This window comes from Zootoca vivipara, chromosome 6 (assembly GCF_963506605.1).
Source record: "Zootoca vivipara chromosome 6, rZooViv1.1, whole genome shotgun sequence".
Classification (NCBI taxonomy): Eukaryota; Metazoa; Chordata; class Lepidosauria; order Squamata; family Lacertidae; genus Zootoca; species Zootoca vivipara.
This window is the reverse complement of record NC_083281.1, coordinates 50173638-50198492: the sequence shown is the minus strand read 5'-3', so window position 1 is coordinate 50198492 and position 24855 is coordinate 50173638. Positions and strand designations below refer to the sequence as shown.

At 42.6% G+C, this 24855-nt stretch overlaps 1 protein-coding gene across 1 annotated transcript in view; it reads left to right on the top strand.

The window, feature by feature from the left end:
• Window positions 1–24855, top strand: part of CMIP (c-Maf inducing protein) — a 161582-nt gene that overhangs the window by 69938 nt on the left and 66789 nt on the right. The window contains exon 2 of the mRNA XM_035120939.2: window positions 17624–17749. Coding sequence (XP_034976830.1) covers window positions 17624–17749 — 126 coding nt within the window. The remainder of the gene's footprint in view (window positions 1–17623; window positions 17750–24855) is intronic.

The following is a 24855-nucleotide window of genomic DNA, read 5'->3' as shown; positions in this document are numbered from 1 at the left end:
CCCCCCCCCCCCGCCACTGTGGGCGGCTTCCAACACACATTAAAATATATTAAAATATCACAGGTATTTTACTTCCCACAAACTTCCCTAAACAGGATTGCCTTTAGGTATTTTCTAAATGTCAGGTAGTTGTTTATCTCCTTGACCTCCAATGGGAGGGCGTTCCACAGGGCGGGCGCCACTACCGAGAAGGCCCTCTGCCTTGGTTCCCTGTAGCTTTGCTTCTTGCAGTGAGGGGACCGCCAGAAGGCCCTCGGCGCTGGATCTCAGCGTCTGGGCAGAACAATGGGGGTGGAGACGCTCCTTCAGGTATACAGGACCGAGGCCTGGTATCAAGAAGAGAAATAACTTAGTGCCCTTTGGTGCTGCGATTGTTCAAGTGGCATTCCTTGCCCTCAGCCCTCATCTTTCATGGGTCTCTGCCTACTAGGCATTAGAGCCTACTGATGAGGATGACTACAGTGATTTTTTAAAAAAATTCTATTTCACCTTTCCTCCCAAAGGAGCTGAGGGTGGCTAACATCAGAATGTTAAAACAAGAATGTTAAAAGAAGAAGAAGATAAAAGCACATTTAATTTTTTTTTAAACAATCACATACCCTCACAATCAATAATTTCAAGGTTGCCCAGAACAATATCTTTCAGCTATCAAACGCCTGCACGAACAGGATGTTTTTAAAGTGGGATATGAGGCTGGATTTCACTATGATGGAGATGTGGTTTCCGTTTTTGGCAATTGCCACAACTGGTCTTCCTTGATACATTCCTAATGTGGACCTTTAGATTATGGAGGCCAACAGTTTCTGTGGAGCTAGAAAATGCATTTCTGAAGGAACACAGGGACCTAGGAAGCTGCCTTATACCAAGATCCATCTAGTTTGGTATTGTCACTGACTGGCAACATCTTTCTAGGTTTTCAAGCAGGACATTCCCTGCCCTACCTTGAGACGCTGGGGATTGAACCTGGGGCTTTCTGCATGCAAAGCAGATGCTGTGCCTGAGACTCTGGAGACCAGCTGCCAGACAGTGTAGACAGTATTGAGCTAGATGGTGTGTTTTGGCACAAGGCAGCTCCCTGTGTTCCTAACTTGCTGTAACATTCTTCTTCATAATGAAGAAATGTAATTACATCCATTTGAAGAGGGAAAGTTGCATTTTTCTTTTGAGTGCTTTTTTTTAAAAAATGAACCTAGCAGCTCCTCTCCACGGAAATTGTCAGCAGGATGGAATAAAATTGGCTTCGTATATCAAATAATAAAACTACAGCTGAAGTGTTTAGTTTGAAGTGGAAAACAAAGCGTGAAACCACAGGCCCCTTTTTTCCATTCCAAGGATTGTGAAAAACACACAAGAGTTGCTAGCTCTGGCATTTGGATGCTTTTAGATTGCAGTTCTTCAGAGTTATCCTCCCAGCAAAGAAAAATGGACAGTGGCTTCTTTTTTTCAAATGTGTTTGGAAATACTTTGTTCTTTGTGGGATTATGAACGGCAGTAGCTAAAAGCGTGGCTGGAGTTCAGAGGGCCACCAACATTGAGATGGCTTAATTTGGTTGATGGTAATGAGCATAAAAAAAAGGCTGGGAAATGCTGCACAACTTCGAATGGTGATTTCTGCTGCAAAATATAGTTGCCTATAAAGCATTTGAGTGTCTTAACTTTGAATCCTGAGGATCTCATTGTTTGAGAGCTGGTGGCATTCCTCCTCCTATCAGCAGTCTCAGGTGTTGAGTGCCCACAAGACTTAAGCCACTGAGAAACAAGAGCAGGGTATCAGTATGTTCCCACAAAACTGAGATTTGCAGAAGTTCAAAGAACTTTAAGAGGAAAAGGACCCTTCTTGTAAATGGTCCTATAAAAATGAGCATTCTCAACAGCTACAGAATGTTAACTTTCAGTTGGGAAAAAAAACTGGGGATCAAGGGAATGTAATGGCCAGCTGGAGGAGGGGAGGACTAGCAAGTGGAACCCTGGATCCTATTAAGGTGGCTTAAAGCAGACTGAAATAATACAACCCTCCCTCCACCCAGATTGTCCACATCTACATATGCACAGTCCCTAATCTGAACACCTCTTGGCATGTACCTACAGCTTCTCAGTGAGATTTTGGAATCCAGTCTGTCAGTCGGATCATACAGTCAACCCCATAAGAATGTCAGAAGCATTACAGTGGTACCTCGGGTTACAGACGCTTCAGGTTACAGACTCCGCTAACCCAGAAATAGTACCTCGGGTTAAGAACTTTTCTTCAGGATGAGAACAGAAATCATGCGGCGGCGGCAGCAGGAGGCCCCATTAGCTAAAGTGGTACCTCAGGTTAAGAACAGTTTCAGGTTAAGAACGGACCTCCAGAATGAATTAAGTTCTTAACTCGAGGTTAATAATCTAGAATTTCAACACTGAGTTGTGGAGTAGAGGAAAAACACTTAGAAGACTGAAGCAATGGTGGTTGTTTTGGAAGAAAACACCACAAAGAGAGGCAAAACAAACAGCATCTCTTTGTTACAAGGGAATGAATGAGTTAGTGTATCTGCGAGACAGGTTTCTAATTCATTATATCATTGTGTGAACACTGCGATTCATGGGGAAGGGATTCAAAGTCCTCCCCAGGGAACTGTTTCAAACCTAGTTCTTATACTGTACAATGGACAGCTTTTCTTTTTTGGCGTCTGGCACGGGGTGCTACAATTATGAGTTTTCTGAATTATTTGTGTGTACGTGCTCATGCAAGAGAGAACAGTATTGTGTTTTGGATTGATAAGCTGATAGATCGATCTCTTTGATCAATGCATTAAACTCTAGTCTTGACTGTTCTTTAAAGTACTGGGTGCTGCAGGAGATTTGCTTGATTTTGTTGTTGTTGTTTGATGGTTTTTTGTTTAATTTAGGTTCCATCTGTACTATACATATAAAGCAATATCATATCGCTTCTTGCAAGGGCACCCAAGGAGTTTAATTATTTTACAATTCTACAATTCTCCCACTCATCAGCTGATAAAAATAAAACACAAACAAACACAGACACAACTCAGCTATTCCCTTCACAGAGCCACAGTTTTCAGAGTGGTTTAACAATTAACCTCTCTTTCCAGGAAACTCAGGGAATTGTAGCTCTAGGAGCGGATTTTTGGTGTGTCTGTGTGTCTCCTAACAGCTCTCAGCAGCCTCAACAAACTACAGTTCCCAGGGTTCTTTGAGGGACGCCATGACTGTTTAAAATGGTGCAATAGGGCTTGATATGCACAGTGCAGATGGGACCATCCTTCCTTAGACATTTTAGAGTACAACCCCAAGTAGGGGAAGGCTGGTGCTGGTGTTTCATTCTTGATGAAGGCATAGCTACTATCCAGTAGGGAGCTGTGACACTTGCACAGTCCCATTCCCAATAATACAGCTGAGGAAGGTGCACTAAGTGTTGGGAGGGTTAAAAGACCATGCACGGATCTCAAGTGGGCAAAGACTAGGTGAGACAAAATTTCTTACTCGGGTATTTAGGACTTGGATTCCCATAAGCACCTGACATCTGGAAGACACAAGGTTGGAGCAGGCCAGAATGAGAAGGGGAGTCAAAGAAACAAGAAGGCTGTCAGTCTTGCATCTACCTCCTCACTTGCTAGGTTGCCAACATGGTGCCTGTGGGCAGAAATGTGCCTGCAATAACCATCCCTGGCACCCAGAGGTTCCCCTGCCTCTCCTGAAATTAGGCTTGGAAGAAGCATCCTATTGTAGCCAACAGAGTAGTTGTGATATGCACATGGTTGTGGTGCGGTGCCTACAACAGTTTCTCCGGTTTGCAGATACAAAGGGTTGCCCCCCCCCCTGCTCTAAGCCAAGTCCATTGGACAGCTGGTGTATGTGGAGGAAGCAAGGCTGTATTGCCCGAATCAGGGCATCCAAGTATTATTTTCACCTCCTCCGTGTGTTGATGAGTCATTTGGGGAGAGAGGTTACACCAGGTGGCCCTGCTCTCATTGCCTGCTCATGTGAACATTTCATTTCTGAAGAAGGGCCACATGGAAATGACAGTGGTGGTAGCTACTCCTTTTTAATGTGGATCCATGTTAGTTTGTATAGCAAAATAAATAAAACAGAAAAGAACTTGAAGAAAACCTTGAAAATCTGTCTGCATTGGTTTTGTGATTTATGAGGCTGCTTCAATCTGAAATAATGAACATTTGCCAATTAATGATGTGACTCTGGGAGCTAGTAATTTATATTGGATGCATTCACACATACAGTATTGATAATTCTATGGTTTACTGATACATGGGCTAGCTTCCTTGAGCCTGAGCAAAACTTTGAGCTCTCATGTGTACTTCTCCTATCCCTGGTTCCCAAGATTATTTTCAACTTCAGAGAATCTTCGCTTAGTTTACATACCTACCAGGGATCCTGGTTTAAAACAAACTTGGGTCATTTTCTAAATAAGCCAACTTCAAAGCATGGGTAATGGGGCTGGCTTGTTTCACTAAGCATTGTTTGTTTTAAACCAGGATCCTTGGTTCATACAAAAGGCTAAACTGAGATTCTTTGAAAGTGAAACTAAACTCGGCAGAAGGCATCCTTTTAGTTCTATAGGAGAAAGAAGGGGGAGGATGGAGCACATGAGTCCATCACTTCCCATGGGCTCGTGGAGGCTTGTCCAGCTAGCCCCGAACCATTGTTTAGCATCATGCACAAACTGCTCCATTGTCAATATTCAAACTTCTTATTGCCAGAATGTTTGCAGTGCAGCTTCTATGAAGGAAGGGGAAGTTGCCTGTTTGGATGGGATCAAAACCCTCTCACTTTTGGCAAAGGCCAAGAACTAGGAAAGAATTCCAGGAGCTAGATAAACTATATAAGCAGGGAGCCCAGAGGATGAAGGAAGGAAGGGTTCAAATAATGTGGTGTCCTGAGAAACAGGAAACTAAAGGTAGGGAATAGGGTAAGGCGAGAAGGTTGAAGTGGGCAGAAAAGATAGGGAGCTAAGGTCATTTCACATATTAGACTTTGAGACATTCTGAGAACGAGATAGTTTAGTCTATTATTTTCTACTTTCATCATCCTCACGTGTCTATACTTTTTATATATTAGCTTTCTACTGCTAATAAATCTGGATTTTCTGATTGATTTTTATTTGTTGGGAGGGCAGCCGTGAGCTACATTGTGAGTCAATCTTGTCTGAAAAGCAGATTAAAAGTAAAATGGTACTTATAGCAAATTTCAAGTATTAAGAGCAATTCACATGCAATATCTAGTTATCCAGTAGTTTAGTTTATTTGGTCTACAGACCATAAACATCAGATACAGTACAGAGTTATCAAGACAACACAGCAGGGGTGGAAACACAAAGTACACACAATCCACAATCAAAAAGAGTTTAAAAAATAGAGACAATTTTGACTCAGAACTCATTTTCCTTTTAACAATTGTGTCCTAGCTGTGAAAGCTACAGCAAGGAACTTTGCTGTATATTTTGTAAACTAAGTATTGGAGTCTGCCATTAAAACTGAAATGCAATTTTTTTTCATACCCTCCAACATTTCTCCAATGAAAATAGGGATTTCCTGTTCCATAATAATAATAATTTTATTATTTATACCCTGCCCATTTGACTTGGCTGCCCCAGCCACTCTGGGCGGCTTCCAACATATATAAAAACAAAAGAGGTTTAAAGACTGTCTCAAGGCAAATCTTAAAAAATGTAGTATAAACACTGACAACTGGGAAACCCTGGCCTGCGAGCGCTCCAGTTGGAGAACAGCCTTTACCAAAGGTGTCATGGGCTTTGAAGAAACTCTATCTCAGGACGCAAGGGAAAAACGTGCTAAGAGGAAGGCACGCTTGGCAAATCCAAGTGATCAACTCCCACGTGATCAACTCCCACCCGGAAACCACGTGATCAACTCCCACCCAGAAACCAATGTCCCCACTGTGGAAGGACATGTGGATCCAGAATTGGCCTCCACAGTCGCTTACGGACCCATTGTTAAAATCATGTTTATGGAAGACAATCTTACTCGGCTACGAGTGATCGCCAAAGAAGAAGAAGATATATAAACATAGTAAAACATTAAACATTTTAAAAATCCCTATACAGTACAGGACTGCCTTCAGGTGTCTTCTAAAGGTTGTATAGCTACTTATCTCCTTGGTTTGGGGATCGCATTACTCCATATCCTCCAACATTTCTCTGATGAAAATAGGGACATCCTAAGGAAAAGCAGGACATTCTGGGATCAAAGGACCAGGACAACTTCTGTAAATCCAGTATTGTCCCTGGAAAATAGGGACACTGGAGGAATTGTCCTTTGAGTTCCCAAAGTGTAAAGGAAATCCTGGGGAAATAAATCAGGCTGCTATAGCACGACAAAAATTATAATGTAGAACAGCTTCCAACAACCTGGTGCCCTCCATATACCTTGGACTACAACTCTCATTAGCCCCAGACAGCTTATAGCCCAAAATATCTGGAGGGCACCAGGTTGACAAAGGCTGATGCAGAAGAGCATGGGCAAGATTTTTAACTTCTGCAAGGCAAACCCTCCAATGCGAAGGCAACCTGGTACTGTAGATCAACTTTCCATAACCACAGATGGCAGAACATTGAGACACCTAGTTGTTGAAAGCACTCTGCTGTGTCTAGGAATATTTAATGTTCTTAACTAGTTCCTTTAATGTACATTACCTAGTTGTAATCCTTACGGCAACCCTGGAGTGTAAGTCAGTATTACCGGTATGTCCCTGCATATTGCAAATGGGGAGGGATGGAGGCTAAAAGAGAACAGTTAGCATAAGTCCACCTCAAGAGTTAATGGCAGGGGTAGCCTTTGAGTTGGGGACTTCCTAGCTGACAGCTTATTCTCTTATCCCATAACTCTGTACCATCTTCTCATATAATTATTACTGCAGTAAAGAATAACCAGCCCAGTTATTTGTGTGTGCGGGGTGGGGTGGGGATGTTGGTTGCAGGCATCTAGCATGGCTTTAATACACCCTATATACTGTAAATATGATTTTGCCAGCACCGATCATGACAGCGCAGGTTTCAAGACAGATGTGCCATCGTAATGACTCGCTATACTGTATTGAAATCTGAGAGACTGTTGCCCACACCTTCCCAATTTATTTTCCCAACCCATTGCTGACCCAGCTTGAGCTTATTTAGCTTATTTAGCTGATGCAATTTGATTTTGGGTTGGCTTGCAAGTACATGCTAATCCACACATCCTAAATATACAACAACTGGGCATTTGATCCTTGCGATTAATTGATAGAAACGGGTCATCCAATAATAATAATAATAATAATCATCATCATCATCGTCATCATCTGCAAATCTTTCTTTCCCTCCCACTGCAGTTAATGCCAAACCACAGATTATTGAGAGTGGGAGGGAAATGGACTAAACTTGTTTTGCAACATTCTCAGAATATAAAAATATATATTATATGTATATACACACAGAAGAGTGGCCGTTTGTGACCCAAACTGCTTGTGATTTTTCTTAGGTTGAAGCCAGTGGGATGCTTGCCTGTTGGCCTTCATTCTGGCAATTAGCAAAGCCAGGAATGTTCATTGATTATTCTTACATTTTCGGCTCTAAAAGCATATTAACTACACTGTGCCAGAAGTCAGGGTGTAGCACAGAGGATATTAGTTCCAACTTCCTTAAAACAACAACAAATCACTCATTTTTCTTTAGATTTCAGAACATAGGCAGCTGCCTTCTACTGAGTCAATTAATTCCATCTTGTTCACTATTTGTCTACACACTGATTTGCTTTGCAGGTTGGAGAAGAATTTTCTCTCACTCCAGCTGGAGATACCAGGGCTTGAACCTGGGATATTTTGCATGCAATGTAGGTGTTCTACTGCTAGCCTAGATTTTGAATCCACCCCATCTTCAGAACTTGGACCAGGTGGTATATTGCCATGGCCTGGTTATTATCAGCTTGTGTTAAATGGGAACCAGCTTTTTCATAGTGGCACCAGTATTGCGGAATGCACTCCCTGCTTAAATATGGGAGGCCCCACATCACTATTAGCATTCTGTCATTTTTTGGTAGACACACCCTGTTTAGATAAGCCTTTCTCTGATCTCCTGCTTTGACTGTTGTTTTAACTGTTATGCTGTTTCCATAAGCTGGTTTATTACATATATTTTAATTATTTAATGTAGTTGTTTTACTATGCATTATAATTGCACGTATCCAAAAAAAATTATCATTTGTTTTATTATACTTGCTATTTTGCTTCAGGTAGGTAGCCATGTTGGTCTGACACAGTCGAAATAAAAATAAAATAAAATAAATTGTCCAGTAGCACCTTACAGACCAACTACTGTAAATTTGTTCTGGTATAAGCTTTTGTGTGCATGCACACTTCTACAGATACCTAATTTGTTATTTTGCCATTGGCTTTCATTTCTTTCCTCTTGAAATGAAAGGTTGGTTATAAAATTAATAATTATAATTTATATAAATTTAATAATTTATACTCCCAAGTTCTGCAAGGTGCTTGGGGTAATGTAAATACAGTCATACCTTGGAAGTCGAACGCCTTGTGACTTGAATGTTTTGGCTCCCAAAAACTGCAAACCTGGAAGTGAGTGAATGTTTGCGAATGTTCTTTGGAACCTGAACGTCCGATGTGGGTTCCGCGCCTTGGTTTCTGAATGTTTTGGAAGTCGAATGGACTTCCGGAACGGATTCAATTCGACTTCCGAGGTACGACTGTAGTGAACCAAGGAGTTCACTAGCAGGATAGTGCTAGAAGCAGAGTCCAACCAGTTCAGTTGCACTGGGCACAGTGCCTCAGGGACACCACAACTTTGATGTAGAATGGAACGCAAGAGGCAATTAGCACCAAATTTTGGTGTTACACAGGGCGCCCCAACAGAGACTTTGATTCAAAACCAGGGCTGGTGTAGTCGCTAAGCAAAATGAGGCGATTGCCTCAGGTGGCAGGTGCTGAGGTGGTGATTTAATAGTTTTTAAATAATTTTTAAAAGAAACATCTAGCCACCCTGGGGGAAAACTGTGGTGGGCTTAGGCATCCTCCCAGGCTTCCTCTCACAAATGCCTCACTCTGAGGAAGGAACCTCCTTCCATTCCTCAGAGCAAGGCAGAGGGGAGGAGAGGTTTGCTGCATTAGCAGCAGCCAAATATTACAAGTAAAGAGAGAGGGGAAGGACAGAAGATGAGGGCAGTATTGGCTTACCTCATGCATCTGACAAAAAGCAGCATACAAGATAGATAAATGTAGCTTGTTTTTTGGCCTTGGACAACTGGCTGTAAACATAGCCTACCACACAGGGGTGATGTGAGGATAAACATGGAATAACCTCATCACCTTGAACTCCTTTCCAGGAAATGCAGCAATGAGATGAAACAAATAAAATATGTGTGTTAGGCAAGCAGAAGAACCAGAAATGATGTCTGGCAACATATGCCACTGGAATTGCTTTGCAATTACAATTTCAAAATATGTAGGGCAGGGTTGGAAGCAGATTTAGGACATTGTTGTACAGTACATCTTTTCTCCAAAATGTAGGGGTTTTTCTTCTCCTCCTCAGAATAAAAAAAAATGTGGCAAGAGGTGTAAGATACAGTTTCTGTTCTTCCTAAGTTTTGTTTCCAAGCATTCAAAAGAGCAGCTGCAGTTTTGATCACCATATGTAGAATGGTGTCGATCGGGGTAGCCAATGGGGTGCTGTCCAGATATCGCTCCCATGATCCCTTACAGACACCCATGCTAGCTGGGTCTTATGAGAGCTAATGTCTATCGACATGGGGGGGGGGGCACCACATTGGCAACCCTTGGTATAGAATTAGGCAGCTGGGCTCAGCTAGGGATGGGGGCGGGGGGAATTCAATTCAGTTAATAAATAAAGACCAACCTACTTAATTAACACTTTCTGATGCAATACAAGAACTGAAACATAGCCATTCTTCCAAATTCACACTTCTCTTAATTTTGCATAGCAAATTTCTGGTCAAGAAATTTCCTGACGTAAAGTGTGCATATACATTCATATAGTAGTAGAAACAACATTCAAAAATGCATTATATTGCTTTGCAAAATTGCTTTGCAAAAATGTGTATAATTGTCTGATAAATTTCCATAAGGACTTTGAATAATAATAATAATAATAATAATAATAATTTCTAAACTGATGCAGAAGTGTGGAGAACTGAATTTAAGTCCCTTCTCAGAATCAAACCATTTAGATGAGAAACAGGAAGCAAAAGCAACCTACTTCCCCATCCCTAATCCTTGGCTTTTGTCAGTTTTGCAAGGAATGAAAATAATGGTGGCATTCCATATTTCATATCCCTCTTTCATCCGGGATGATATTAAGGCAGATAACTCCCAAGCAAGCAAAGGTTTGCTGGCCTCAGCTTTTTTGCATTTGTTGCCACAGAAGCCCCCAAGAACAAAGCAGATGAAATAGCCCGTTGTCGCCATGGGAATCAAGCCTAACTCTTGTTTGTTTTCACTCCTCTTGTTACTGTACAATTTGAGAGTGAGGATAAAGAGCTGTCTCTCTCTCCCGCTCCCTTGTTTTCTTTCCCGGGGAATACAGGGCTTTGGCAAGGACTACCTCTGCGAGGGATATTCTGGGTATTTTTTCAGTTACCACCTTATCAAGTGCCTAAAAATGAATGAGGCTGTATATAGAGATGAAAGTGAACAAAATGGGTCAGCTGGCTCCATTCGGAGGTTGGATTTCCAAGCTGCCTGTCTCCTTCGTTCTGGTGAAGGAGGCAGCAGAAGGAATGCCAGGCCAGTTGGCCCTTCGATTTTGCACCCAGGTGTTTTTGGACTGTATCTTTCATCAGCCCCAACTGGTATGGCCATTGTTCATCAATGGCGGAAGTTGTCGTCCAATAACATTGGTGTGTCTGTGAGTGAAATTGCCTATCCCTTGATAAAAGCATAAGACAGAGCCTGCCTGCAGGCTTATACTGTAATAGACACAATATTAAAGGAAATGGGCAAGGGAGGCTCCCCCTGTCCCCATAATGCCTAATAATTCTGGAACATCTGGCAAAACTGATGGGTAAGAGATTCAGCCGGGTTCGGAGTGTCTTCCTATATTCAATACATAATTGTCTTCTGGAACACACTACCACTAAACGTTGTGATGGCCATTGGTACAGGTGACTTCCCAAGAGATTAGACTAATTCACTGAGGTCGGAGAGGTTTATCCACAGCTCTTAATGTTAGCCCTATTGCGTCTACAGGAATTGGGTTGGAAACTGGCTAAGGCCATTGAACTTAGGCCCCATTGAAATTAATGGGACAAGTCAGCCATGGCTTAGCTGAAGCCCCATTGAGTTCATTTGGAACTAAGTGAAAGCGAGTTAGTCTGGATCCAATAATTGTTTGCATCATCAATGCTCATGGTCATAGAGTTTCTCCATTTGAAAGAACCCTTACAACATCAGGTTGAAATCCTGTTGCATCATCTGTATTTCTGAACATGCACATTTCTGGGACTGGCTGTCCAATTTCCTTGTCTAGATTTTTTATTTTCTTTCAACTCCTGCGTGGGGCAGACATTCTGTGATGCAGTGATCTTCTAGACTCTTGAACAAACATCTCAACTTCCTTAGTATCTGAACAAGTCATCGGGAAACTATGACTAAGATCAGCAAGAGGAGAGGGGAAGGGAAGAGACAATCAAATGGGTACAGAATAGTAGCTTGAATATAGCTCCCATATATTTAGACCCAGCCACCCAACATGATACTGTACATGGAATTCCAGCAGCCTTGGCATCCTATAAAGCCCATAAGTATGGTGTGGTGATTGGGAAATTTTAAAATGTTTAAAGTTTAAAGCCGCCCACAGTGGCTGGGGAAACTCAGTCAGATGGGTGGGGTATAAATGATAAAATGATGGTGATGATATAATAATAATAATTTATTATTTATACCCCGCCCTTCTGGCTGAGTTTCCCCTGCCACTCTGGGTGGCTCACAACAGAATTATTAATAATAATAATAATAATGCGACAAAACACCAAACATTAAAAACTTCCCTAAACAGGGCTGTTTTCAGATGTCTTCTAAAAGTCAGATAGTTGTTTATTTCCTTGACATCTGATGGGAGGACATTTCACAGGCCGGGCGCCACTACCGAGAAGGCCCTGTGCCTGAAAAACATAGGCCAAAGGTAGTCTATAACAATCAGCATAAACTTAAGCACTTTTTCTCTTTTAAAAGATGGAGCTAAAATATTAAACAGGTATACAGGCAACTTCCAGTTTACACAAGGGTTATGTTTCAAGGCACTGCACATTTAAGTGAAAATGCATATATTTGAAACACCATTGGCAAATGGTCAGGGATGTTGGCAGTTCCAGTCCAACAGCATCGGGGGGGGGGGGCGCATGTTGGCTACCCCAGACTACAGGATGACTTGGACAATATGTGTATCAAATTCCACCTTTCTGTATGGTTTTAAGGTACCTTAACTGCTACATTACTCCCAGACCTACTGGTTCCCTACTGGTTCAAGAAGTTACATAGACACATATCCCACTTGTGGACATGGCTATGTAATTAACTGGGGTTTCTTGGGCTTTATGGTGGAATAGACATGCACATTTGTAACCACTTTAAATGTGATGGGTATGATTTTGATTTCTTAATTCAATATTGAATTTCTGGAGACCTTGGTTTTTCCAGGAATGTCTTTGTCTCTATTCAGCTCTTCCTGAAAACCAGTGTGGTCACAGGAGCCATTAGGGCGTGGGTTGGGGGACCCTTTTCAGCCTGAGGGCCCTCAGGAGCAACCTTCCAGGGGCCACATGCCAAGGGTGGCTGGCACCAGGGGCAAAAGTGGGCAGAGTAATGCGTGTGTACCTACAGTAGCTACTTTCCCGCCATGCAAAAGCCAGAGGTTTCTACGTAAGCACACCTCTCCATTCAGCAAAGCATAACAGCTAGGCAAAAGCACTTGAGGAGGATGCGGAGCAGGGCCTGGGAAGGTACAGAGGTGTGTCCTGGGAAGCAGCATGGCTTGGGAAGAGTCCCGAAGGCTAAATATTGAGAGGCATGGAAGGCCACATTCCGCCGCAAGCTTGAGATTCCCTGTTTTAGTGCTACAGCACAGCACTGGATTTGGATTGGGGAGACCTTTTTTTTTTAAAAAAAAGGTGTTTAATATTTAAAAAATCTTTTAAAATACAGTAATTTTTTAAAAATATACAAGGCCTTTTACAATGTCTTTCTCTTTTAATCCTTGCAGCTCTTCTTGTTCTGTATTTTACACATTTGTTGTTAACCAAATTTTAAATACTGTTTTATTTCTTGTTGTGTCCTATGCTTAGCACTTTTGTTTCAGGGCAGGCTATAAATACTGCAAATTAATAAATGGAAGACTGAGAAGAGACAGAGATAGAACAAGATTTGTAGACCGGCCGAGAGATATAATTGCAGGTGGCAACCATTTTGTGCACATCCAATTAACACATGGGTCCTTTTGGATCCAGATGAGGGCACAATGGGGGGGGTGTAATGGGTTTGGGTGGGCTTAGGCATGCTCCACTGACTTGCACATGAGCCAGGATTGGAAGCTGCCCACAAAATGGTCACCTCTTGTATATATAATTCATTTATTTTATTTTTGCTTCCCCCTGGCAGCCTTCTTGTGCTGGCACCCAGAAAACTTTGAACAGGAAAGGAGTACTACTGGTTGTACCTCATTTTTGTTTTTACCAAAAAAGAGAGCACTGAATATCTGTCTATCTGTATGCGAGGCTGTGTGTGTGTTTGGAGAGCAAGATAGATAGATAACATAAATAAATAAATGTGGGTTCCGGATGGAGTTAGAGGCAGGTCATTGATCTGGAAAGGTTGAAATCACTACTGTGGGGGACTCATTCATATCAGATATCCTGTTTCTTAATTTCTTTAACTTTCCATGGAAACAACTGGACAAAATTGCTGTGTAACTCTCTATACTGTTGCTACTTCCTGGAATAATTCTAAGGAAAAAGAGGCTGGCTGTTCCACTTGGGTATCAAGCACATCACACAGATTCCAAGTCTATGATTTACGCAGTCTTTTGGCATTGCGGTTGTCATGAGCCAAAGACATCCCTTGGCCTCACAGCAACAAAGATTTATATGTCAACAATTTATAAATCTCTCTGAAACTGAAAGAAATGCAAGTGTTGCTTTTAAAAAACAAGCAAACACAGTGAACTAAACTAAACATTATGTGGAAAATACATTAGCTTATTAAAAAGGAAGGAGACCATTTCTCAGTGGTTAAAATGCATACTTAACATGCTCTCTCTGTGTGTGAGTGAGTGAGTGAGTGAGAGAGAGAGAGAGAGAGAGAGAGAGAGAGAGACAGAGACAGAGACAGAGACAGAGACTTGGGCAAGACCACCTACCGGTAGTAAGCGTCATGGCTGAGATATGAACCCAGAATTCAGTTGCAGGTTGACAGCCTGCTCATCATAGCACACTAGCTGCCAGTTAATCTTGTGAGTGGGAAACTCCCTTTAAAATTTTACCCTGTCTTTTGCTTTCCTTCACTGGAAGTCTTCAAGCAGAAGCTGGTTAAGCCCATTTGTTAGGAGTGTTCTGCATTTTCTGCATGTAGCAAATGGTCTGGAAGCTCCCTTCTACCTCTTTCATTCTATTATCTTTTGTAGTTTCTTAGCCCTACAGTGGCTTTTTCATTTGTTGCATCTACTTAAGGAAAGCACGCACACACTAACTGCTTACTGCCTGGATTGCTTGTTTATGAAAGCACAATGATTCATGCTGATTGGCGTTGCCATTCCTAGGCATCAGAACTAGTTTGTGCTTGATTCAGATCCACAGGTTTTCCTTTAGCTCGAACTGTTTCTGGCACAGGATCCATCTTAGGCACTGCTCAACAAGTACATAGGAGTTGGAGAGTGGTTTGAATCACTACCACTCATGCCCCTTATTGAAGGGTTGTGTGTGTACATCAAAGGTGGTTTTGTTCTTGACTCTGAGAGGTCTGTAGACGCACTGAAATTAAGTTAGACATGTCTATTAAGTTTAGTGGGTCTACTCTTGAGTAGGACTAGCATGAGATTCAACCCATAGGTTTCTTCTGTAGTTTACATCTTATGGTTTATTTGGGAGAGCTAAATGATGAGCTCAACCATAGTTTAGCTCAGTGCAGCGCAGCAGCAAAATGATAGGGGAGCAGTAAAGTGTCTGCAATAAGTAAGCAAGCAAACAAACAAACAAACAAAACAACCTGCCGTGTCACCTCACAGTTGAAACCTATAAGAAAACTCCAGTTCTTTGACAATTCCCTGTGTTTTTCATCATGGTCTCTATGGGACCCCATGAAAATGCATCAGAGGTGGTGGTTTAAGACAGCTACTCTGAAGTATATATCTCCTTTGTTTTCTAAATGCTGCAAATGCAAATCACTTCTCATCTTGAGCATTCTATATGGACTTTGCAGTCTTGGGACCAACTTGTTCAACAAACTCCTGGCAGCCTAAATTACTTTTTAACGTTTGAGAGAGTGGGTATCATTCGAGGCACTCATTAGACGAAAGGAAAAACGCTCCCCCTCCCAGAAATGTTCCACTGGTATTTATTGCCTCCTGGTGCTCTTACGTTTTTAGATAACATCTCCTGAGCAAAGCAGACCCTAAGCATGCTGCTTTTATATTCTTCAGTGTTTGTAATGTTGCAACCGTTGATCACCAAAGGATCTTGGGTCTCTGGCTTCCTGTGAGAACGAGATAATTGCCCTCTAGCAGGTTGTATATGACGTTAGTTATCAGGAGAAACCCCTGGGACTTCAATTGCAAGTGTGGAATGATATTGTGGGTAAATGAATAAACAGAAGGTTTTCCAGCTTCCTGCAAAACAGTTGCCTTTGTTTGAAGGAAGTGGGGAAAATAGGTGTCTTTCTTCTCCCCCCCTTTTTCCCATACATTGTGCAAATAAGGAAATTATAACACACACAAAATATTATTTAGGAAATACCACTTAAGAGGTTCCCAAGCCAGGAAGAAATTATGTGATTGCAGAAAAACAAAAAATCCACCCCCAAACTAAAAACTACCACAGCCTCTCAAAAGTAAAAATATAATACTGTGTTGTGTGTCTTTAAATATTAGTGGTATTTCAGCAGGGATTTTATATGCATGCCATGACAACATACCATAGCGCAGCCTGGTGCCCTCCGGATTTTTACACTACAGTTCCCAGTTGAGTTCTAGGCTATAACTTTTCATCCTGGTATGCTAGCTTTCTGTTGCCAATGAAACTGCTTCATTAAGCAATGACATCTCCCACCTGTTGTACAGTCCATCTTGCACACTTCAAGATCCTATCACCTTATTCTGCTGCAGGATTTCTGCCTGGAGTTAGAATGGTGTCCAACACTATAGCTTTTGGTTGGTGAGTTTCTCACAGGATAGGTATGTCTAGCTGGCACTGACTATGGTTGGTGAGGAAAGTGTTTGCACTTTCTTCCAATGCTAATGTGCAGAGTGTATTGGGGTGGAATTAACCATGGTGGGGGATGCGACCCTATGGGCAGTAGGGAAGGCCTCTGGGGGCACATGGGCATCCATGGGCACTGTGATGGCAACTGTATGTATACATTGGAGGAATTTGGAAGGGATCTGTGCATTTCTTACCACCTTCCTGGCAGCCTAAGCCTTGCTTGCACACCAAGGTCCTACTTTTAAGTTTAACTGTGACCTGCATTTTATTTTTAACAATTGTGACTCACACCTGCTTGCAAAGATGTCATGGAGACCCCTGCAAGGAGTGGAGGTTTGCACTGATAGAGAAGGGGCTGCAGCTTGCACCCGGGCTGCCTTGACTTCCCTATATACCAGAAATCGTGAAGCTGCCTGCCACATGTGCAAATGCCGATCTCTGCCAAGTGGGTGGGATTCATCTTCGGAGGCCTAAGATTTGCTGACAACTTTAATGTTTGGCTACCTGGTGTGTGTTTGACCCTGCTGCTTTGTAATGGTGGAACAAAAACAGGAGGGAAGAGATCCAGTGTGACATGTACAGGACACCTTCTACCACTTACTTGCTAATCCCAAATAAACATCAAATGATTTCCCCCCCCCCCCCCCGCCTTTGAGATTCAGGATGTGTTTGTGAGTCTTGGGGCTTTTTAAATATTGCTAAGATTCATACTCGTAAGAAATCAATGATTTCTTAGCACTGACACATAGTCCTTCCTGTTCTTTTCGTACCCTGCTTGTAAATGAAGACAGGCTGTGTTGCTTCACCAGTGCTGCCCCTAACTAAACTTAGCAAGTACGTAGGTCTGTGTTTGTTGCTTGGTTAGCACAGATTGGGGCAACTTTGTTCATCCCCTCCCCCAACAAATATAAAATACAGTAGTAGAATACTTCATAAACCTTTTCTTATGTTTCTCTTTCACATCGATTTGGGCAAATGGTTTTTTGCAAAAGAACTGTATTTTTCATGACTAAACCCTTATTGGGAACTTCTTCTTCTTCTTCTTCTTCTTCTTCTTCTTCTTCTTCTTCTTCTTCTTCTTCTTCTTCTTCTTCTTCTTCTTCTTCTTCTTCTTCTTCTTCTTCTTCCTGATGTGCTAAGCTAAATATCTTTTATGTCATTTGTTTTTCCTGCAGCCAACCGGGTACATGGAAAACTCAATTTCCTACAGCTCAATTGAAGATGTTCAGCTGCTCTCTTGGGAGAATGCCCCTAAGTATTGTTTACAGCTCACGATCCCCGGAGGCACAGTCTTGTTGCAGGTACAGTAACCGCAAAAAAACAAAACAAAAACAAACCCTGCTCCCTGCTTTCCAGTACTGAATTCAATTTCTCTGTTTGGTGAACGCGAGGATGAACTGATGATCATTGCCTGTGATTGGCTTTTGTTATTTACTAACAGATTTGTGCCAGGATGAGAAAGCGTTTTGACCCTGAGGTTGCCCTGAGATAATAGTGCCAAGTAAACATCTATCTGTGGCTGGTGGGGAAAGAGTTTGCCATTAAACAGAGATGGTTTCGACCATTCAGTTTGAATTCCTAAATTGATGAAGAGGGTAGTGTGAAGGTGAACAGAGTTGGGATATGCACCCCATCCCTTACACAGCACATATCCATATAGTCATACACATCTGCACATGTGTTTCATACACAAGACACACACCCATTTGTCGTCGTCGTCCCCCCCCCCTCTCTCTCTCACACACACACTAGTCGCTCTCTTTTGCACGCAAGCACACATACACCTATTCATTCACACAGACTTTTGCTTTTCCTGCCCAGCTGCAGTCTCCAAGAAGACTGTTACACCACTACCTACATGTGTAGCAATTACCCTTGCAGAAATCCTTCCATTGGACTCTCTGGATTTTTTTTCAGGTCTCATTGCTGAGCAAGGGCAGGGACAGGTAGGGAAGCTGTGGGCCAGGTAGGGATGCCCTCCTGCCAGTAACTGGTCCACAGACCACAGGATGAAGCTTTCCCTACTTGGCAGAATTTCAGCCATCAAAATGAATATACTTCTTAAAATGTTGTTTTTATTTCATTCAATCCTGATTGATTAGCTGCTTCTAAGAATGGGGAAAAAAGATATCTCTATATATACAGTGGTACCTTGCAAGACGAATGCCCTGCGCAATGAAAAATGTGCAAGACGAAAGCGTTTTGCGATGTTTTTGGTGACTCGCAAGACGAAGTTTTCTATGGCCGTGCTTCGCAAGACAATTTTTTGCGGGTTTTTTTTTTGCCGCGGCAAACCGCGCTTCGCAAGACGAAATTATCGCAAGACGAAGCGACTCGTGGAACGAATTAATTCTGTCTTGCGAGGTACCACTGTATACAAAAGAAAGAGGATGTTTTGCCCTGCCCGACTGCAATTATGAGGCATCCTGTTTGTGTTGGTTAAGGGAATGTATTGTGTTGGAAAATGCACACATTTTAGATTTGGAAGGTAATGATCTAAACTTTGGCTTGCATGCATGTATTTGGTATGGGAAAGCTAAAATTTATAAAAGTTTTATAAACCACGTCATTAGGAGAAATTTGTATCGAGTCTGGGAGAAACATAACTATTTGTTAGAAAGGAAAACACCTTTATGGTTATCCCAGATTGAGGCAATTACAATTAAGTGAATCAACATGGATAGACAATGGGCCATGTATAGAGACTTGTTGGACTTTACAGGGAGTGATCCCAAATTGAAACCAATGGAAGATTTAAGGAGCCAAGTTACAGATTGGTTACAATACCACCAGTTACACCATATGTTTAAATTGGATAGGAAATATGGGTTTTTGGACCAAAGCTCACAATTTGAAAGAGAGTTAATACAGAATAAGGATAAATCATTGTCTAAAATGTATAAATTATTACTGGAATGGGAAACAAAAGATGAACTGGTTAAAGCTTCAGTGACACACTGGGCAATGGATATAGGGCACAACATAGACCTAAATCTTAGGAGAAACTTTGGAAGAATGATTTGAAATTTACTGCATGCTATACATTGAAAAAGAAATGCTGTGTTTCTCCGAAAATAAGCCATACTCCGAAAATAAGCCACACCCCGAAAATAAGCCATACTGATAGGCAGTTTAACCTTGTAGGTTAAACTGTACCATACTTAATAATAATAATAAGACATCCCCTGAAAATAAGCCACCGTGTGGTTTTTTGAGGAAAAATAAATATAAGGCGGTGTCTTATTTTTGGAGAAACACAGTATATGAAATGATTCATAGGTGGTATCTAACACCAAGTAGGTTGGTTAAGCAGAATCAGATCTGTGTTGGAAATGTAATAAAAGGGAAGGAACTTTTTTCATATGTGGTGGGCATGCAAAAAGGTTAAAGAATATAGTGAAATTATTTACAATTATATGAAGAAAATGTTTAAAACAACTTTCCCAAAAGGGCCGGAGGCATTTTTGTTAGGGATAGTACAGTCGGAAGTTCCCTGGTATCAGCAAAACTTATTTATGTATGCAACAATGGCAGCTCGTGTTCTGTTAGCCCAAAAATGAAAAGTGAGAGTGGTCCTGAGTAAGGAGGATTGGCACCTTAAATTGATAGAATATATGGACCTAGCAGGTTTAACAAATAATTAAGAGAACAAGAAGAATATACATTTAAAGAGGAATGAAAACCTTTGCTGATTATATGGGAAATAGCTGTACACATTTGAAAATGCTGGTAACATTAAGATAAATTCAACAGTTTAACTAATAAGATGTAAAATTGGAGAGCTGACAAAAATGGATATCGCAGAATATGCAGGAATAGTAGTTAAATAAGGTTAGGATGGGACCTTCTCCTTGACATGCTCAGAGTCAATGGAGTGCCAGGGAAATGTAACACTCCTACCTACTCCTACCTACCCTCAAAATTTGTCTCATCCCACACAGACAGTCTAAATATCTCCACCCTTCAACATGTCGAATGCTATAACTATTAAGTTTCAATTACCAAAAGTTACCTAATATTAGTTAATACTGCATACCATTAATCAAATACTGTCAAGGATCATATACTTGGTGTTCTGAACTATCTTCTGGGGAAGCAAGAGAAGCATCTTTGGGAGCTTATCAGGGGTAACTCAGTAGTCATAGACAGGTGATAGACAGCTTGGCCCCCACAGCTAGCTGATCTCCCTTTGCAATGAACATTTATTCCAATGACAAAGCCAATGTGTCCATCGGGCGCACATAGATAAAGGTATAAAACTTTGCAAGTACTGTGATTGACCGTCAAGTATCGGCTTTTAGAATTACACAATGCTAAATGCTTCTTTGCATGTCAGCATCAAATACAGTGGTACCTTGGTACTTGAACAGCTTGGCTCCCGAACAAATTGGCTCCCCAACGGCACAAACCCAGGAGTGAGTGTTCCAGTTTGCGAACGTTTTTCAGAAGCCAAACGTTTGATGCACCTTCCGTGGCTACCGATTGAGTGCGGGAAGCTTCTGCAGCCAATCAGAAGCCACACCTTGGTTTTCAAACAGTTTCGGGAGTCGAACAGACTCCCAGAACGGATTAAGTTCGACAACCAAGGTACCAGTGTACAGTACTGCAAAATATCAGCTGTTAGAGGTTAAACAGGGAAATCAAATGCATGGGTGTCACAAGATGTAACAGAAAGCAGCAGCACTGAACTTTGAAAGATTCAGGACACAGAGTGCAGAGTTAAGCCATGGGATTTGCTCCCACAAGAGGGAGTGATGGCTGCTAACTTGGTTGCCTTTAAAAGCTGCAAACCCTGATGGCTGTGTTCTGCCTCCACTGTTGGAGGCAGTAGGCTTAGGCTGGCAAACTTTATCAGCAGGGGGCCGGTCCACTGTCCCTCAGACCTTGGGGGGGGGGGGCAGACTACATTTTGGAAAAGAAGAATTCCTATACACACTGCACATTGTATTTGTAGTGCACAAAAAAACGGGAAAGACTGCATTCTTGCTCCTTTGTAGTGAATGCAGTGAATCCGCCCATGCAGGGTCTCCACTAGCAATGTGTAAAGGTTCAACCTCCAGAACCTCTTGCAAAAGCCCTCTTGCCACAAATACAATGGGAGTTAAAAGTATTCCTAATACTCCTACCCAGTGGTTTTTTTTTTTGAGGTGGCATGTTCCAGTACAGCATACCACGATCTCTGTTTCCCAGCCACCATCTTGCCACTGCTGCCGCTAGCCCACCCCCACCCCCCGCTTGCTTGCTCGCTTGCTTGCTCCCTCCCCGCACCTGCCTGGCTTTGGGAGGGAGGGAGTGGGACACCAGGATCCTGACAGAGCCTTGTGTCTTGTGCCTCATTCCCAAGCTTGGCAAGCGCTTCCTGGGCACGAGGTTCTGTCAGCATCCTGGTGCCCTACTGTCTCCTTCCAAAAGCCAGGCGGACGGGCTTTAAAAAGGAAACTGGAGGGCATTTGGACCCTGTCAGAGCCTCTGTCCCAGGGCTTCCTGGGCTTGGGGGAATGAGGCACGAGGTTCTGCCTCTTTAGGGAGGCTTTTAATGTTTAATAGATTACTGTATTTTATTTTTCTGTTGGAAGCTGCCCAGAGTGGCTGGGGAAACCCAGCCAGATGGGCGGGGTATAAATAAATTATTATTATTATTATTATTATTATTATTATTATTATTAAAACAATACAATATTTAAAATGAAGAATGATTTTAATCAACATAAACTATCAAGCAAGGACACATGTAAAAGCACCAGGCAGGCCAAACCTATAACACAGAGATGCATTTTTAATTTTAAAACGTAAGCCGCCGCCACCCGACCAACTCTCCCCTCCCTTCTCCACAGCACCAGACGAGCCCTGGTGACTGCTTACCTGTGTCTCTTGCAAGTGGCAAGGGTGGACGGCGGCAGCGGTAGCGGGATGATGGGCGGCGTGAAAGGGCTGGCTCTGAGAGGGGCTGCTTAAAATGGCACTTAGCCAACTGCAGCTGAACAAAGCCTTCCTCCTCTAGGCAGGGCGGGGAGAAGCCAGGAGGAGGGAGAGAGGAGGCGCCGCCGCGGTGTGTGTGAGGGAGGGGGGGGGAATGGCGCAGCCCGATCAGAATCAGATTCACGCCAATCCACACAGCAATTCCCGGACCGTCGGCGGATCCTGTGGGCCTTAGTTTGACGACCCTGCTTATGAAGAGCAGTCACTGGAAATTGAAGGAGGGGAGACTGCTCTTGTGCTCAGGTCCTGCTTGTGAGCTTACCCCAGGAGTCAGCAACCTTTTTCATCCGTGGGCCGGTCAACCGCCCCTCAGACCATGTGGTGGGCCGGATTATATTTTGGAAGAAAAAAAATGAACAAATTCCTATGCCCCACAAATAACCCAGAGATGCATTTTAAATAAAAGCACACATTCTACTCATGTAAAAACACCAGGCAGGTCCCACAAATAACCCAGAGATGCAGTTTAAATAAGAGGACACATTCTACTCATGTAAAAACACACTGATTCCTGGACTGTCCGTGGGCCGGATTGATAAGGCGATTGGGCCGCATCCAGCCCACGGGCCTTAAGTTGCCTACCCCTGGCTTACCCCATAGCCATCTGATTGGCCACTGTGAGAAGACGATGCTGGATTAGATGGGCCACTGGCCTGATCCTGCAGACCTCTTAAGTTCTTAACATCTCATTCAATACCATTCACATATCAATTGTAGTCAAGAGCTAAAATTCCAGATCTGCTCCAAGTTATTTCCATAATAACTTGGAAATAACTTTTAAAAAATGATTATATAATGATTTCACACTTTTTTAAAAAAATCCTTATCCCTCTACATTCTCATTTTTTCCCCTAGTTTGATTTTTTTTTTTAAGGGGAGTTGGGATAAGGAGGGGACTGTTTATGGTGAAAAACGATAAAACAACCTTTAATTCAAAGCCTCTGGCCAAGTATAAAGGGAGTTTGGCAGGCCTGGTAGATTTTTATCTGCTGCGGACGGCCGTGTTTTGTTGCTGTTGTTCTGAAAGCAAATTAATAGCAGTCGTGAGAAATGGGCATCAGAAAAGGAATGATTTGCTGATATGTTTTCCTCTTGGGGACCTGAGGTCATAATATTGTTTCATCAGCACCGATAATGGAACTGAATGGATTCTGGGCTGCCATGAATGTTTATGTTGGACTCCTCTAGCAGAGGCTGAATGGGGCTCCCATACAGAATAGCTGGCGTCGCAGCGCAGACACAATTGCTCCCGTATGTTTTCACTCAGAGCTGTTGCGTCTGGATCTGTGATGCGTGACCGTCTGCGGATGCAGCTAAAAGAATGGGTTTTCCCTTTGCAAGTGGGTTCTGCTGGATAGAATCCCGGTGCTTGACAAGCCAGGAGTAGAACACTAAAATAGAAGCCAATTACTTGGGGAATTCAGATGGAAAAGCTATATTTAAGCCATGACACATTGAAGAAGGCAATTACACAAAGGTATGTTAGACAAGGAATGCAACAGCTTCTCTTTCTGTGTGGCAAAATGGAAGGTAAGGGTGAGACTCTGGACGTCAGGTCAGAATTCTGTGCTCCTCTACACATCACAGTGTGTATGCGCTATGTATCTCAAGAACTGGGAGCCTCAGGCCCTCCAGGTCTTTCTTTCTGGCTTTTGAGGCACAATTTTCATGCCTTGCTCTTGGTACTGTTCCCTCTGGCTCTGCTCACCATTGTCATGTCAACTGCAGAAGGTTGCTGGGAAGGGAATGAGGCCCTTGGGGTGGAAGAGGTTCACCCCTGAGATAGAGAAAGAGAAGCTTTGGGTTGAGGCCAACTGATTTCTACTCAGAGTAGACCCATTAAAATTAATGGGCCTAAGTTAGTTGTGTCCATGTGGCCTGATTAACACATAGTGGTGTTAAAACACTTGGGAGGTCAAATTTTTAAGAAATTAATTTGTATTTAAAGATGTGGTAACACAATACAAACATCAGACTTCAGATTCAAGGACTAGACTATTGCAATGTTGTTGTTGTTTTTAAACAATTGACAAAATCTTTTTGAGGAAGAAGCATAGCTCAGTGGTAGAGCATCTGCTTAGCATGCAAATGTTCCCAGGTTCAATCCTCAGCATCTCCAGGTAGGGCTGGGGAAATGACTCCTGCCTGAAACCCTGGTAAGTCACTGCTAGCCAATGCAGGTATTAATGACCTAGATCAGGCATAGGCAACCTCGGCTCGTCAGGTGTTTTGGGACTACAACTCCCATGATTCTTAGGTAACAGGGCTAGTGGTCAGGGATGATGGGAATTGTAGTCCCCAAACATCTGGTGGGCCGCGGTTGCCTATGCGTGACCTAGATGAACCAATACAGTGGTGCCTCGCTTAACGAATGCCCTGCTTAACGGAATTTCCGCTGAACGAAATGTTTTTTCTAGCGGAGGTTGCC